The sequence below is a fragment of the Perca fluviatilis genome, chromosome 22 (assembly GCF_010015445.1).
Source record: "Perca fluviatilis chromosome 22, GENO_Pfluv_1.0, whole genome shotgun sequence".
NCBI classification, from domain to species: Eukaryota; Metazoa; Chordata; class Actinopteri; order Perciformes; family Percidae; genus Perca; species Perca fluviatilis.
In genome coordinates this window covers 4,241,277-4,255,996 of record NC_053133.1, presented here as the reverse complement: position 1 = coordinate 4,255,996, position 14,720 = coordinate 4,241,277, and the positions used below count along the sequence as shown (strand labels likewise).

The window sequence follows — 14,720 nt, the reverse complement described above, 5'->3', positions numbered from 1 at the left end:
GGAAGGGCTACTCAATATCAATAGATATCTTATTAGTTCCTCCCAAGAGAATGGCCGTCTGAATACACCCTCATATTATACTTGTGTTCATGAAATGTGTGACACATATTGTCATGTACGTCTCCAATTGTTATATTCCGAAAGAAGTTCCACATCGTTCTAATTAGCTTGTTTATTGGTGGGAATGCGGATGGCATTCCCAACCTATGTTGTTCTACTCCTTCCACATTTTTCAAAATAGAAACTTCATTCAAACATCAAAATGTTCAGCTCAACTAGGACATTCCTGCTTGTATACAGATTTTTCATACCTTACATAATACGAAATATACAACATTTTGCAGGCAAATTTGACCTTTTCAAGTGGATGGACAGGATGTTCCAATTTGACACAGATTCACACATTTTCAACTGCTTTCATTCATATATTTACAGAGAAACACCATTGAAACTTTACAATGTTCCACATCTTTCATACATTCAGGGTAGTATTCAACTTTCAAATCCCAGTAATACTTCAATATATTCAATGGCATTCATACTAATTAAACACATTCCCACTTTTTCAACTGTTCTCACTACTTCACCTTCTTCTTACACATTCTAGCCAGCAATCCAGTGGAGTATTAATGCAGAATTATACTTCTGCATAAAATCTACGCTGTTGGTACGCAGGAAGGTACATGAAGACACAAACCTACGCCAGAATCTACGCCGTAGCCTGACGTGCACCTCTCGCAAAATGTAACTACACGTTGCGTCGTGTTGCATTTGGCGTTGCATTTCACATTGCATTTCCCCGGACTTATTTCCTAGTTCTCCTTCTCCATAAACAACATGAAATCAAGGAGAGGGTTAACTTTTCCTGCTCCAGATTTCCCACTGTGGTCACAAAGAGAGTTTCTCTCACTATGACTCTAGAGATGGAACTCCCTCCGAAGCTAATCGCCGTCACTCTCTCACTGATCCCTCGCTCTATCACCCACTCCCACACACACACACACACACACACACACACACACACACACACACACACACACACACGCCAGCTCGACGCACACACCAGCGCAAGTATAAACTTCAGGCCACTTACGTAAGCTACGGCGAAAGCTCTGCATGGAGTGTTGTAATGTAACACAGTACAAATACTTTGTTACTGTACTTATGTACGTATCCGTACTTTAGTTTGTTTTATACATTTCTGGAAACTTTGAATTTTACTCCCCTACATTTCCTAAATAATGTATACTTTTACTCCGATGCATTTCCCCTAAGCACACCTGTGGCCATATTTGCAAGAAATGTTTGCGCAAGTTGGCGTGAAAGATTCTTCCTCACAAAAAAAATGTTCTGTTCTGTTTTGGCCTTTCTCTTTGTTGATGTCAGACTTTGAATTTGGTGTTTAACAAGGTGTGGGAACCCTAAATATTATGTTTAACTGTAAGGAAGCCACAATAAAGTTCATAATCAAAGTTCTTTAACTTTTACATCTAATAATCAAGGACACTGTTCTCAGAAAATGACTTTTGATACTTGAATACAGTAAATATCAGATACTTTAAGACTTTAACTTGAGTTATATTCTTAAAGGGACTTCAACTTTTACCAAAGTAATTTTCTGGCAAGATAGTTGTGCTTTTACTCGACTATTTGATTGTGTTATGTGTTTACTTGTGGTTGATCATATTAAACTTGCTTTTCAATTGATATTATTGCATAATGTTCCATATTCAACTTACAGATAAAGCCACTTTAAATTTCAGCTCCCTCCATGCTGGGGCCCCAGCAGGTCCATGACGGGTGCCTGGACGGGCCGTGGCTGGAAAAAAATCCCCCGCGATGACATGGTGCGCTTGGGGCTGACTGGATGTAAAGATAAATAGTTGCAATGTTTGATCTATCCACCAGGGAGAGCAGTGATATGGACACTGAAGCCATTTACTGGCCTGAGAAATCAGCTGTTATCATATTTGAAGGAGCCTACAGATGAAAAAAGCTGTAAAAAAAGCTAAAGCTACTTTATCATATCATGTTGCCGTGAAAATATTGTGCTGGAGCATTTTGTAAAACCCTGATAAACTACAGATGGCTTGTTTGTTTTAATGCTTTAAGGAAGTAGCGATACAGCTGAGGGAGACACGGCTGTACTAGCGAACTGTTCTCTCCGTGAAAGTTGTGTCATTCAAAAGAACTGCATGAAAATGAAAGCAATACTAAGGGATATGGAATATTCTCAGTTTGCATAATCTGGTTGCAATTCTACGCCCTGTTCTATGCCCTGCTACGCTCTGCAGTGCCCTGCTACGTCCTGCTGTGCCCTGCTAGGCCATGAACTCCTACAACTATTTCTAGTCCTAGTTCCATTATCTTCATTATGACTATAACTGCCATTGTTCATTCCACACCCAACCGGCACCGTCAGACACCGCCTACCAAGTGCCTGGGTCTGTCTGAGGTTTCTCCCTAAAAGGGAGTTTTTCTTCGCCACTGTCACACTAAATGCTTGCTCTTGGGGGAATTACTGGAATTGTTGGGTCTTTGTAAATTATAGAGTGTGGTATAGACCTACTTATCTGTAAAGTGTATATATAAAATATATAGTATATAACAAAGTATATAGAGGCAGGCCAGCACAGCCCGATCCGGCAGGGGAGAGTTCTAAGCCCGAAAAAGCTACCTCTCCTTATGACCTGTCTCTCTTAGTTACGCTGTTATAGTTCTAGATTGCCGGGGGACTTCCTTCCTTTGACACACTGAGCTGCTCTCTCCTCTCCCTCTCTATTACCATTTGTGTGTATCCCGTCCCAGAAATGCTTGTTATTAATCCTAGCTTCTGGGGAGTTTACTCCCCGGAGTCCTTATGTTTTTTCCCCCAGCGTATTTCCTTGGAGAACGTCGGCACCAAGATCTTGGCTCCAGCTGTCGCCGTGGTCCTGCAGCACTCCCTGCTAATCTCAGCGGTGCCCTGCAATGTCATGCTGCGTCCTGCTGAACCCTGCAGCTTCCTGCTACGTCCATCCATGCTCTGCTGGGCCACGCTACATCCTGTTACGCCCTGCAGTGCCCTGATATGACATGAACTACTACGACTACTATATAAAAGTCACTGTTCCATTATTAATGTGACTGTTATTGCCACTGCTCATCATATCCCCAACCGGCCCGTCAGACACCGCCTACCAAGAGCCTGGGTCTGTCCGAGGTTTCTTCCCAAGAGGGAGTTTTTCCTCGCCACTGTCGCACTGCTTGCTCTTGAGGAACTTATTGTAATTGTTGGGGCTTTGTAAATTATAGAGTGTGGTCTAGACCTACTCTATCTGTAAAGTGTCTCGAGATAACCTGTGTTATGATTTGATACTATAAATAAAATTGAATTGAATTGAATTAAAGTGTCTTGGGATACCTCTTCTTATGATGTGATACTAAAATCTAATTGAATTGAATTCATATTTTTTAAGAATATTCATTCACTTGTACTTAAAGCCATTCATAATCACACTAAGGTATATATGCCCACAGTATTGATCTTCACAGTAATCATCCTATGTGTAAATTATAAGGACAGTTACTGCACCGAGGGGCAGCGTGAAAATATTTTTGTCTAAAATTGTACATTTTACACTGCTAAGACTACACCAGTTAAGCTCTTTGATAAACTATCTGGCAATGTATGGTGGGCATTGTGTGTTCTTGCTGCTAGCACTGAGGGTGAAGTGTTAATGGCCCATCAGCTGAAGAAAAGGATACAGACACTGTTATTGAGTAACATGCAAGAAACATTTCACCCTAAGGGGCCATCCACACGGAAACACTTTTTGGTGTAAACGCACATTTCGCATCGTTTGGGCCGATCGTCCAACCGAATCCTGTTAACACACTCCAAGAAGACGCACTTTTTTGAAACCTGGTCCCAGGGTGAAAAAATTCTGAAAAAAAAGTCTGTTTGTATACAGCATGCAAGCTTTATGCATCTTCTTCTCCATTTTTGGTTTTCTGTAGCAGAAACAGCGCCACATACAGGCCTGAAATATGAAGTAGCGTGTCGAGTCATTTACAAATGGATCCGTTTGGACGCAAACGTTCTTCGAAACAATGCCAGGGAAGACGGGGGGGAAAAAAAGATTGTTTTGGTACGTTTGGACGTGGCCTAAATGTTGCAGTAGCTGACAGTGGAAGCCTTTGAGCAGCACAGTGAATTCATATTTTTCTCAGTCTAAAAAAATATGAATTCTATATTAACAAGTAAAGATGACAAGGCAGCAAAATATCCTTTCATTTTATAATTTAATTTGGCTATTATGTATGTAAAATTGCCACATTAGTAACATGGTTATACAGCCTAAACTTTGAAATGAGCGGCATTTTAACCGTGCACAGGTAAAATAAGCAAAAGTAGGCCTTATTAATGGCTAAATTAGAATAACTCAATAGACTAACTAAAAGAACAGCTAGACTATAGAACAATTACTACAGTAGGCTATAACTACTGTATAATAGACATCATTGATGGCATTGGGGCAAATGTCATGGTGGATATATTATTAGGGACCAACCATCTCCCAAAAAGGGGTAGAATATTCGCTTCCCTGAAATATAAAAAATCATGTCATAGAGGGCTATTAAACCTAAAATTAGACAGTGTTTATCTAACCCTCAACATAATGCTTCCTTTAGAACAGGGGTGTCAAACTCAACTTCACTAAGGGCCACCATGGAAAATGAGAATCACATCAAGGCCCAGACATGTAGATTTTATTGAGAAAAGTCAAATATCTATGACTGTATTACTGCATGTCGCTTTTCTTTTGCATTGGTTGCATTTTTCATCATTTTTGTTGCTTTCGACTTCTGTCCCATATTTGTTGACATAAAGCCCTAAAAAAAAAAGTCTACAAAAAGTTCCCTATCCATCACAAAGTTTAGCAAACCAAGCAAAACAAAGATTGCATTTTTAAAAGCAGGTCACCAAACAGCCGACTCGCAGCAACCTGAATATGCCAGAATATGAAAACTCCATGACGTTCCACATTGGAATTTCTGCCAGATCGCCCTCTTTTTGGCCGGATGTCTGTCCCCTTCCTCTTTCTTTGTGTTGGCGTTCTAAACTCCGGTGGATTTGTGAGGATTATGGTTAACTGCTCCTCAGATCTCTGCAGGGTAAATCCAGACAGCTAGCTAGACTATCTGTCCAATCTGAGTTTTCTGTTGCACGACTAAAACTACGTTTGAACGTACACATGTTGCACCAAAACAAGTTCCTTCCCGAGGATATTTTGCAGAGGCAAAACGTGACTCCGTCCAGTGCTTAGCGCCGCCCATCATGATTTTGATTGGTTTAAAGAAATGCCAATAAACCAGAGCATGTTTTACTCCCAACTGAATGAGAAATTATTATGCGGGCCAGATTCAAACCTGCGAGGGGCCGGGATCTGTTTGGACAGCTTAATGCTGATTAAACAAAGTCCTTATCCCTGAATGTTTTGGTTTCTATTACATTACATTGTGTCTGTGTGTTAGGTGTTGCTTTAGTCGCTTATTGTGAAGCACTTCATGACGTCTGATTTAGGAACGTGCTATAAAGTGAATCAACTTTACCTCCTTTAAAAATCATAAAGCAATTGCATGTTTTTTGAACTCTCATGGTATTAATCTACCAATCCTCCAAGTCCAAGAGACTAGATTAACCAATATCAAGTTACAGCCCTTGTTTATGCCAATAAAATGCATGCATCATTACACTCACCAAAAACCAAAGAAGTATTAAGAAAATAAAAACGTTGACACTTTTTTTGATATTGCACAAGTATATCATCTTAATTGTTAGGAAAGTGACATTGTGTATGGTTCTGGTCATGTTCTTTCTAAGGCAGGTGAGTTATATTGGCTCTGTTTCCTACAAAATAAAACACTTGTGATGCTCCAAATAAATCAAAGCCTTTTGAAGTCTTGATGAGCGATTGTACTCTGGTAATTGGTACATCCTGCTCTCAAGTGTGTGCTGCAGCACGACAGCCCCAATGTGTTTTTAGACAATGAAACAAAGACTCACGGAGTACTTGAACACAACAACAACACAAACATGTTTCACGGTTCTTAGGTAGAGTGTAGTGCAATTATTCATATGAAGCATTGTGCATTCACTAAGCAGAGGCATAGTGTGTAATAACATACATTAAATACATCCTCCATTTTACCTTGTAAATAAGAATTTTAAATAATGAACAAACAGCATACCCTGTGCTGTTACTATTGCTTTTTGTTTTAGGTCCTAGGATTATTACATATTTCTTGTTTGCATGTCATGCAGCTTGTAGTGGTTCTACAGTCACATGTGAGACATTTATCACAAAACTGTAAATACGAAAAAATAAGGCATATTCTTCAGTGGATGGAAGACTACAGGAAACTTCAGATTTTCAGGAGTCAGATGCAATCCCCATGCAGCACGCGGACACCTGAAACACAGGATGATATAAAGGTTGTGAAATAAGCACAAATAAAAACATTTTAAAAGCCCAATAATGGATAATACAAAGGCAAATAACCTACAATTATGGATTATTGAGGGTATAAATTGTAATAATTGTTAGTAACACTAGCAAAATGCCATCTTGAGTTGTCTGAGGTTGCGAACTTGGGTTGGGGTTCCATAAAATTTTCTAAAATTGTAATCCTTATCCAATCTTAGGCTACATTTACATCGCTACGTTTTGGTTTTTAAGCAGAGTTTTGAGCCAAAAGTGAGTTATTTGCTTTATTCATCACTGGCCAAAACGGCTAGTAACTTTGCAATGTTACCCGCCAACTTAATTTTTACCCGCATTTGGCGGGTTGGCGGGTGTTAATTTAAAGCCTTGATCGCAGGGATATATAGGCAAGGCAAGGCAAGGCAGCTTTATTTGTATAGCACATTTCAGCAACAGGGCAATTCAAAGTGCTTTACATAAAACATTAAAGAGCAGTTAGAAAACAATTTAAAACAATTTTAAAACATTAATAAACAAATTAAAACAAGAATAAAATTGATAGTGCAGTATAAGAATAAAAGTTACAGTGCAGTATAAGAAATTAAAATTAATAAAATAGATTATTTAAAGAAAAGCAACATCAAAAAGATAGGTCTTTAGCTTAGATTTAAAAGAACTGAGAGTTGCAGCGGACCTGCAGGTTTCTGGGAGTTTGTTCCAGATATGTGGAGCATAAAAACTGAACGCTGCTTCCCCCTGTTTAGTTCTGACTCTGGGGACAACAAGTAGACCTGTCCCAGACGACCTGAGAGGTCTGGGTGGGTCATAGTGTAGTAGCAGATCAGAAATGTATTTTGGCCCTAAACCGTTTAGCGGAAGTGTCTATAAAGTGAATTCCATCTCCAACAGAAAACACTGTTCACAAACTGCTCCAAACAGCTCTATTGTAGTCCAGCCTTTACTTCCGTGATGAACCCTTGTAGTCCTCACCTAGGTACTGTCAGGGCACGCCCTCATACTCTGCTTCTGACTGGCTAGTAGTCCTTACCTAGGTACTGTCAGGGCACGCCCTCATACTCTGCTTCTGACTGGCTAGTAGTCCCTACGACGGTCACTCAGGCACCCCTCATACTCTGCATCTGACTGGCTAGTAGTCCCTATGGTACTGCCGTGGGCACTCTCATACCTCTGCTTCTGACTGGCTAGTAGTCCTTACCTAGGTACCTGCAGGGCCCCCCTCATACTCTGCTTCTGACTGGCTAGTAGTCCTTACCTAGCTACTGTCAGGGCACGCCCTCATACTCTGCTTCTGACTGGCTAGTAGTCCTTACCTAGGTACTGTCAGGGCACACCCTCATACTTTGCTTCTGACTGGCTAGTAGTCCTTACCTAGCTACTGTCAGGGCACGCCCTCATACTCTGCTTCTGACTGGCTAGTAGTCCTTACCTAGCTACTGAGCATGTGCGACTCCCAACAAAGATGGAACAGAAGTGAGATGTCTCACTCTGTAGCTAAAACAGAGAGCTCAACACTGAAAATTAAACAACTGGTTCTGGTACAACCTCTAAATACAATTATGAATCTGAAAATAAGCATAATATGAGCGATATAGCGATCAAGATTAACGTAAAAATTGCCCGGAATTCTCCTTTAAGGTATTATCTATAGTTTGAGTCAATTTAGTGTATAGAGTTTTTTGGAAAATATTACATTAGTGAAATGTCCATCATTCAGTTGTTCATTAAAATATGTCAAATTTGGGCGCCTGGGTAGCTCACCTGGTAGACTGCGCCCATATACAAAGGCTCAGTCCTTGAGGCAGCAGCCGCGGGTTCGATTCCAACCTGCGGCCCTTTGCTGCATGTCATTTTCCCTCTCTCTCCCCTTTCATGTCTAAGCCGTCCTATCAAATCACAAATAAAGGCCTAAAATGCCAAGAAAAAATCTTAAATTGGTACACTCAATTCTGTAATGACCTTGTAAATTAATTATACGTTTTTGTAAGTTGTTCTTGCATTGATTTAATGATACTGGATGGCGTTATGTGATGTGCATGCCAATGACTCTCATTTATGGAGAAAATAGATGACCTTTGAATCAAGAGTAGACTGTTGAACAATGATTAAACATTTAATGTAAAGACATTAAACTCACCTTTTATTCCAACGAGTCGGTGTTCAAAGAATGACGCAAAGACTCCTTCAACTGGAAAACAGGACACACAACATTTAGACGGCAGCATGATTTCATATACATCTGATGGCTTGTAAATTAGCCTACATCACTTGATATTCTGCATATACTGAACTGACCACAGAAACATGTTTTGCAGTTAACCTGCAGTTAATGGACATTTCTTTTGCTTTCTTATGGCAAAAGGTTGACCGTTGAACACAGCAATAATTCTGTGTTACTAAGTGTTACTACTTCTATTCCTGTACCCTCGGCGTAGTATACAGTATCATTTTCTCTGTTTAAATACCAGTATGACCTCAGCTCAGGAACAGTAAAGGTTATAGACAAAAGTATATAGAATAGCTAAAAGCAGCAGCTACATACACAGGGCTTGACATTAACTTTTTGAGGCACTTGTCCTTCGGACAAGTACATTTACGTTTCACTTGTCCATGAACAAAAGTCACTTGTCCGGGTAAAGATTCATCATTTTATAAAAAAATTTTGTGTTTTGCTAATGCAGAATTTGAAGAAACCATTGAAAGCATCCAAACCCTATCAACATTAATACAATTCAGTTTAAACAGTAGAAACAAATGTGTCCCAACAATAGATTTCCCCTTCAACAAGAAAAAAGAATCTCCAGACTCATAATACAAAGTAATATGTTGCACGCGGGTGCAGAAGTTAATATATTGAGATTCTAAGTAATATTTTAAAGTTTCTCATTACTTTCAGATTCCTAGTCAATATTCTAAGTTACTATGTCAATATATTGAGATATTTTGAGATATTGAGTCAATATATTGAGATTGTAAGTCAATATTTTGAATGTTCTCATTGCTTTGAGATTCTTAGTCAATATTCTGAGTTACTAAGTCAATATATTGAGATACTGAACCAATATGTTGAGTTACTAAGTCAATATATTACGATACTAAGCCAATATATTGAGATTAAGTCAATATTTTATAGTTTCTCATTACTTTGATATTCTTTGTTTATATTCTGAGATACTGAGACAATATATTGAGATACTAATTCAATATTTTGACCAGAGGTAGTGGTGACTTGAACTTATACTATATCTAAAATAATTTTGTAGACATAACAATGGATTTTGCCACTAAATGTTGGTGTCAACGTGTTTTTTTTTTCTTTTACAATTTCACTTACCAAGGGATCCTTTAAAAAGGTGTAGCTACTTTACAGTTGATTATTACCTGATATTTAATCCGCTACAAACAAGTAGCGGAGCAGCTAGAAAGCTTACGAGGCCGAGAGACCAGCCGTCAAGAGTCAAATTAACTTCATGCTTCATCCGCACAAAGCACACTTCTATCGCCACGAGTGACAGCTTTATTCGGCTCGTTTTCTGTGAACGATATGGGGACGGGGTAACGTTAAAGCGTAAGTTAGCATGCTAACGTTAGCTAACTAACACCGGGTGCCTGGCTTGTTGGTTCCGCGGTGCTTTCATGCTGTATCGCTTAGAGAAGGAGCTGAACAGTGGGCTGGGTCTAACGTCACCGGTCCGCTCTCCCGGCTGCTGGGTCTAACGTTAGTTAATGTATTTGTTTCAAATCGGAAAAGTAAAATCTGTAACATAAACGGAATGAGTACATGATAATAACGTATATAATGCTTCATCCACACAAAGCACATTGCTATCGCCACGAAGTGACTTCTGTTTTCAGCTTGTTTTCTGTGAACAATGTGGCGAGGAGGTAACGTTAAGGTGGAGTTAGCAAGCTAACACCGGTAGCTCTCGCCGTGCGTTCGTGCTGCTTCGCTTTGGAGAAGCGCGTGATCGCGGGCGTGGTCTAACGCTAAGGTCCCGAACCACGCCGCTCGGGATTGTGTTGTAAAATATGTATTTGTTTCAATTCTGTAACATTGACGAAATGAGTGGCACATAACGTGAACTAACATGGCATTTTGTTTTGTTTGAGTTTTAACTTGTTCAGTGGGGCAAGTAAATTTCTCTTCCACTTGTCCTACAAAAAATCCACTTGTCCAGGACAAGCGGACAAGCCTTAATGTCGAGCCCTGATACAGTATATACTGATGTTCAGTGATTGACACTGACTCTTCCACCATAATTGATTGTGTATCGCCTGGTGTTTGGCTTAAAATAATACACATAAATCCAACTTGTATACCTTATAGTGAATTTTAAATGCAAATGTGGTTATTGTGTATATTTATTATTGTGCATTATTAAATATACAGCAGCCCGGACACAGAAATATACATTTCTGGTCATATCATGTACTATTGTGCTTGGCCACTTGCATCAGTTGCTGTCTCCTGTTGTCTCTCCCATTAACTCATATGATCCCTATAGAGTACTGTATAAGGATTACCTCATACATTTTAATATCTCCATGATTGTGAATTCAACTTCTTAAAGAGCCCCTATTATGTTTTTATAGGTTTTCCTGTTTTTTTTGTGTATTGTATTGTTGTTTGTGTATGTAATAGATGTATAAATCTATATACTGCCTGAAAGCTCCTTGCATCTCTCCCGTGCCTCCTCGGTGGGAGGGACTAAGACGCGAGGAAGAGAGGCAAGTGGAGGACTCGAGGAGGCAATTTAAGGGCTATAAGATTCACTGAGAGTGTTTCAGGTGGAGATGCTGCAGCAATGGGCAGTATGAGAAATATTATTTGTTATTTGAACATCAAAGCATGTAAAGCTATTCTAGTATACCCCAAGAGTATAAGTGTAATGCTGAAAATTAGTTTAATAGGGGCTCTTTAAAAAAGATACCATCTTCTCAACTATATTGGTTCAGAAATATTGAGACTCTTAGGGTTAGGGTTAGGAGGTAAGCGTAGCTGATTCCTCACTCTTTACTTGTTTGCCTTCATATAATAATGTGAAGTTCTTACTCTCTGGAGGAAGCCCATCATGTCCAGCTTGTCTGTCTTAGTGGGAGAACAGCCCAGGCCCTCACAGATGCACTTTGATCCAGGCGGTGACTGTCTACGGGAGTCAGCATTCCAGGTGCTCCAGGCAGAGATGTGACCGCTCTGCACGTCAGCTGGCGAGATGCCGGGCAGCAGACAGCACTGAGTGGCTACTGTCCTGTGGGGGGCGGGGCTGGATGTTGTGGGCACCGTTTCAGGCAGAAAGACTCTGAGTTGAGAGCAGAGCAGGGACTGCTCATCCAACAGTCTGTGCATCTTCTACTCAAAAACAAAGAATGGTAATCAGAAAACACAGCAGTACACATAGTCAAACAACATTTTATGAAAGAATACCATTTTACTTAAACAAGACAGAAAAGCAGAAAATATATTAAATAGATTAAAACAAAAAAATGCAACAGTGTGGTGTCCTGGTTGTCGATTGGTTAAGACATACAGTATAGGTAACCGAGACTTTGGCAGACTCTTTGTTATCTCCCCTTCTCTCTCCCTGTTTCTCTGTTATATACAGTCACATCAAAATAAAGTGGCTTACTACACAACTCTGTAGAATACTTGACTCTGATTTGTCAATTCCGACGTGGTTCTAATTTGCATTGACCGCTTCGCTCTACATTATCGCTTACATAACAAATGCCAACGTGTGCATTGCTGTTGGTCCTCATATTCTTTGTTTTTGATACTACCAAATAAAAAATAAAAAAAATATGAAACGTGACTATAACCCAGTACAGACTTAAGGCCCTGACACACCAACCCGATAATCGGCCGTCTGACAGTCTGGCGAGGTCAGTGACTCGAGTCTGTTCGGTGTGTTCTATGCCGTCGTCTGTCGGAGGGGCCGCCGTCCTTCATTTTGGCCGATTTGACATGTTGAATCGGAGGGCGGGCAGTCGGACTCAATAACCAATCTGATTGGTGGAGTGCTAACCTGGAAATGATGAGTGGGATGACTGGGACGAACATCTGTCAAAATCTGATGAAAATCTTTTAAATTGACCTTTGTTGATCTGAAATGAAGACAGATTCAGCAACTGTATAGCCGATTTTCGATTTAAAATGTTTTCAGAATCACGTTTCAGTGAACTATTTTTGTAAAATACGAGATCGTATTTCCGAACGAGCCGCCATCATGGCCGGCTGGAGAAGCCAGACCCACGTGATGGTTTCGTCATTTCCGTGTGTTTTCAGTGTGTTCCGAGGCACTTTTTTGTCCAACTCGGGGAGGCAGTCAGTCCGACCATCGGGTTGGTATGTCAGAGGCATTAGGTTACATCTACCATACTACCTTTTCATTGTTAAGCGGCGTTTTGAGACAAAAACAATCTCCATCCACAATAAAGCTTTAGCTCCAGTAGCAGAACTGTGGAGGAAGGGCTGGCAATGCGAGACTGATGTGAGCGTAGTGCCACCCGTAGTGCCATCCCCAGGACACATTGATTAAAACTCCAGATAGGAGCAAAGTCCTCAGTATGCTCTGCTCAACTCTCTTCTATTGTGGGGTGTATTGAACATTGTTCCCTCAATGGCCCATTACCATAGTATCAGAATAATGATACATTATTTGAAAATGTATAGTATTTAATTACATTTGAACCGGTATAGTTTACAGGAGCAATCAGTTAACATCAGTGCATTTTGTGCTGATGGCATTCGGTTTCTTTTGGGTTATCTTTTCTACAGGGACTACTCTGACGGCAGACAGGGATGACTGAGAGTTTTACCATTTTCAAGCTGTCGTCATAGTGATGTGCCAGTTCATTCAACTGCATCTCGAGCTCTCCAGCCTCCTGTTTCACTGCTCGCCGCAGCTCCTCTATTTCCCGAACACTCTCCCTACACACACACAAACACACACATACACTCTTGAATAAAACATCTTGCTTATTGCAAATGGGATCAATAAATGTCATAATCTTTAATCTTGAGATGTCAGGGTCTTAACAAGCTTTTTTAGACTGGACTGTGTACCTGTCCTGCTCAGAGAGAACACTGTAAACTGCAGCCTGGTCTTCAGAGAGCTTCTCCTCCATGTTGCTGAGTACCGAGCGAAACTGCTGCACACACAGCATCATCTCCTCCAACTCATCCAGAGAGTACTGTGGGAACAAGTGCAACCACATATGCAGATAACAGAAAATATCAAAATTCAAGAATGACAGAAAATCCATGTAATATTAGTCACATAAGTTGAGTGTTTAATTAAATGTTGTGCCTTTATCTTTGGGTGCTGTTAAGTAATGCCTGAAGATAACCTGTACATTATTGAGACTATGGATGTATTAATGCTGTAAATGGGTATTGCAACCCAAAAGTTAATAATCATGACCTGCTTTATTTTATTATTCGGCATTAATGTAATCCTTATTTGTAATATTTTCATTGTAGTATTTCCCTTTCATGTATAGAAAGAAATTATCTATCAATACCGTCTTCATTGCTGCCAATAAACTGTTGGAACAGCTCTCATTTGTTTAAATGTGCACCTGACAACAGATGTTCTTTTTTTCAATACTTTTATTTTTGATACTTTTAATTGGATAACTTAATATTAAGTAAAGTTTTGGATGCAGCACCATTACTATTATGTTTTTTACACAGCGGTATTACTACTTTTACTTAAGACCAGGAAAGGGGACAACGTCGGTCCAGTTCTCGGGTCTTTGTAATGGCTTTATGTATGTCAATAGTTTGAAAATACTTCTATTGGATTATAAAGCACTGAAATATTTCTGATCTGCAGCTTCATTATGAACCTTAAAGTCCCCAGGGTCAGAACTAAACCTGGTGAGGTAGCGTTCAGCCTGTGTGCAAACACACCTCTGTCCAAATCTCAGAGAGCTCCACAAGCTCCACATGCAAATAAGACATTGATATGTTAATATGGTCCTTGCTTTGAAAAGGCCTCCGTCTCAAGAACTATTTTAACATGACAACAAATATAGTGCTTATATCAAAGTGCAAACACCGTGACTCATTGGAAGACGGACACGTCACAGCTCACTGCTCTCTCCCTGTTTCTAACATCAGTGAATACAAAAATATTGAGATGAATAGTCCAAAGAAACCATAATTCATAATTTTACATCATGTTTAATATTTACGTGACTTGTGACACTGTGTGAATATTTCTGATAGATTTT

The 14,720-nt window shown here is 39.9% G+C and overlaps 1 protein-coding gene across 1 annotated transcript in view; it reads right to left on the bottom strand.

The window, feature by feature from the left end:
* Positions 1–5,690: 5,690 nt before the first annotated feature.
* Positions 5,691–14,720, bottom strand: part of LOC120552069 (mucin-12-like) — a 28,398-nt gene continuing 19,368 nt past the window's right edge. Inside the window, exons 9-13 of the mRNA XM_039789732.1 lie at positions 13,549–13,676; positions 13,302–13,413; positions 11,539–11,835; positions 8,623–8,673; positions 5,691–6,455 (exon numbers count right to left, since the gene is read on the bottom strand). Of these exons, the coding sequence (XP_039645666.1) occupies positions 8,626–8,673; positions 11,539–11,835; positions 13,302–13,413; positions 13,549–13,676 (585 nt within the window). The 3' untranslated portion in view covers positions 5,691–6,455; positions 8,623–8,625. The remainder of the gene's footprint in view (positions 6,456–8,622; positions 8,674–11,538; positions 11,836–13,301; positions 13,414–13,548; positions 13,677–14,720) is intronic.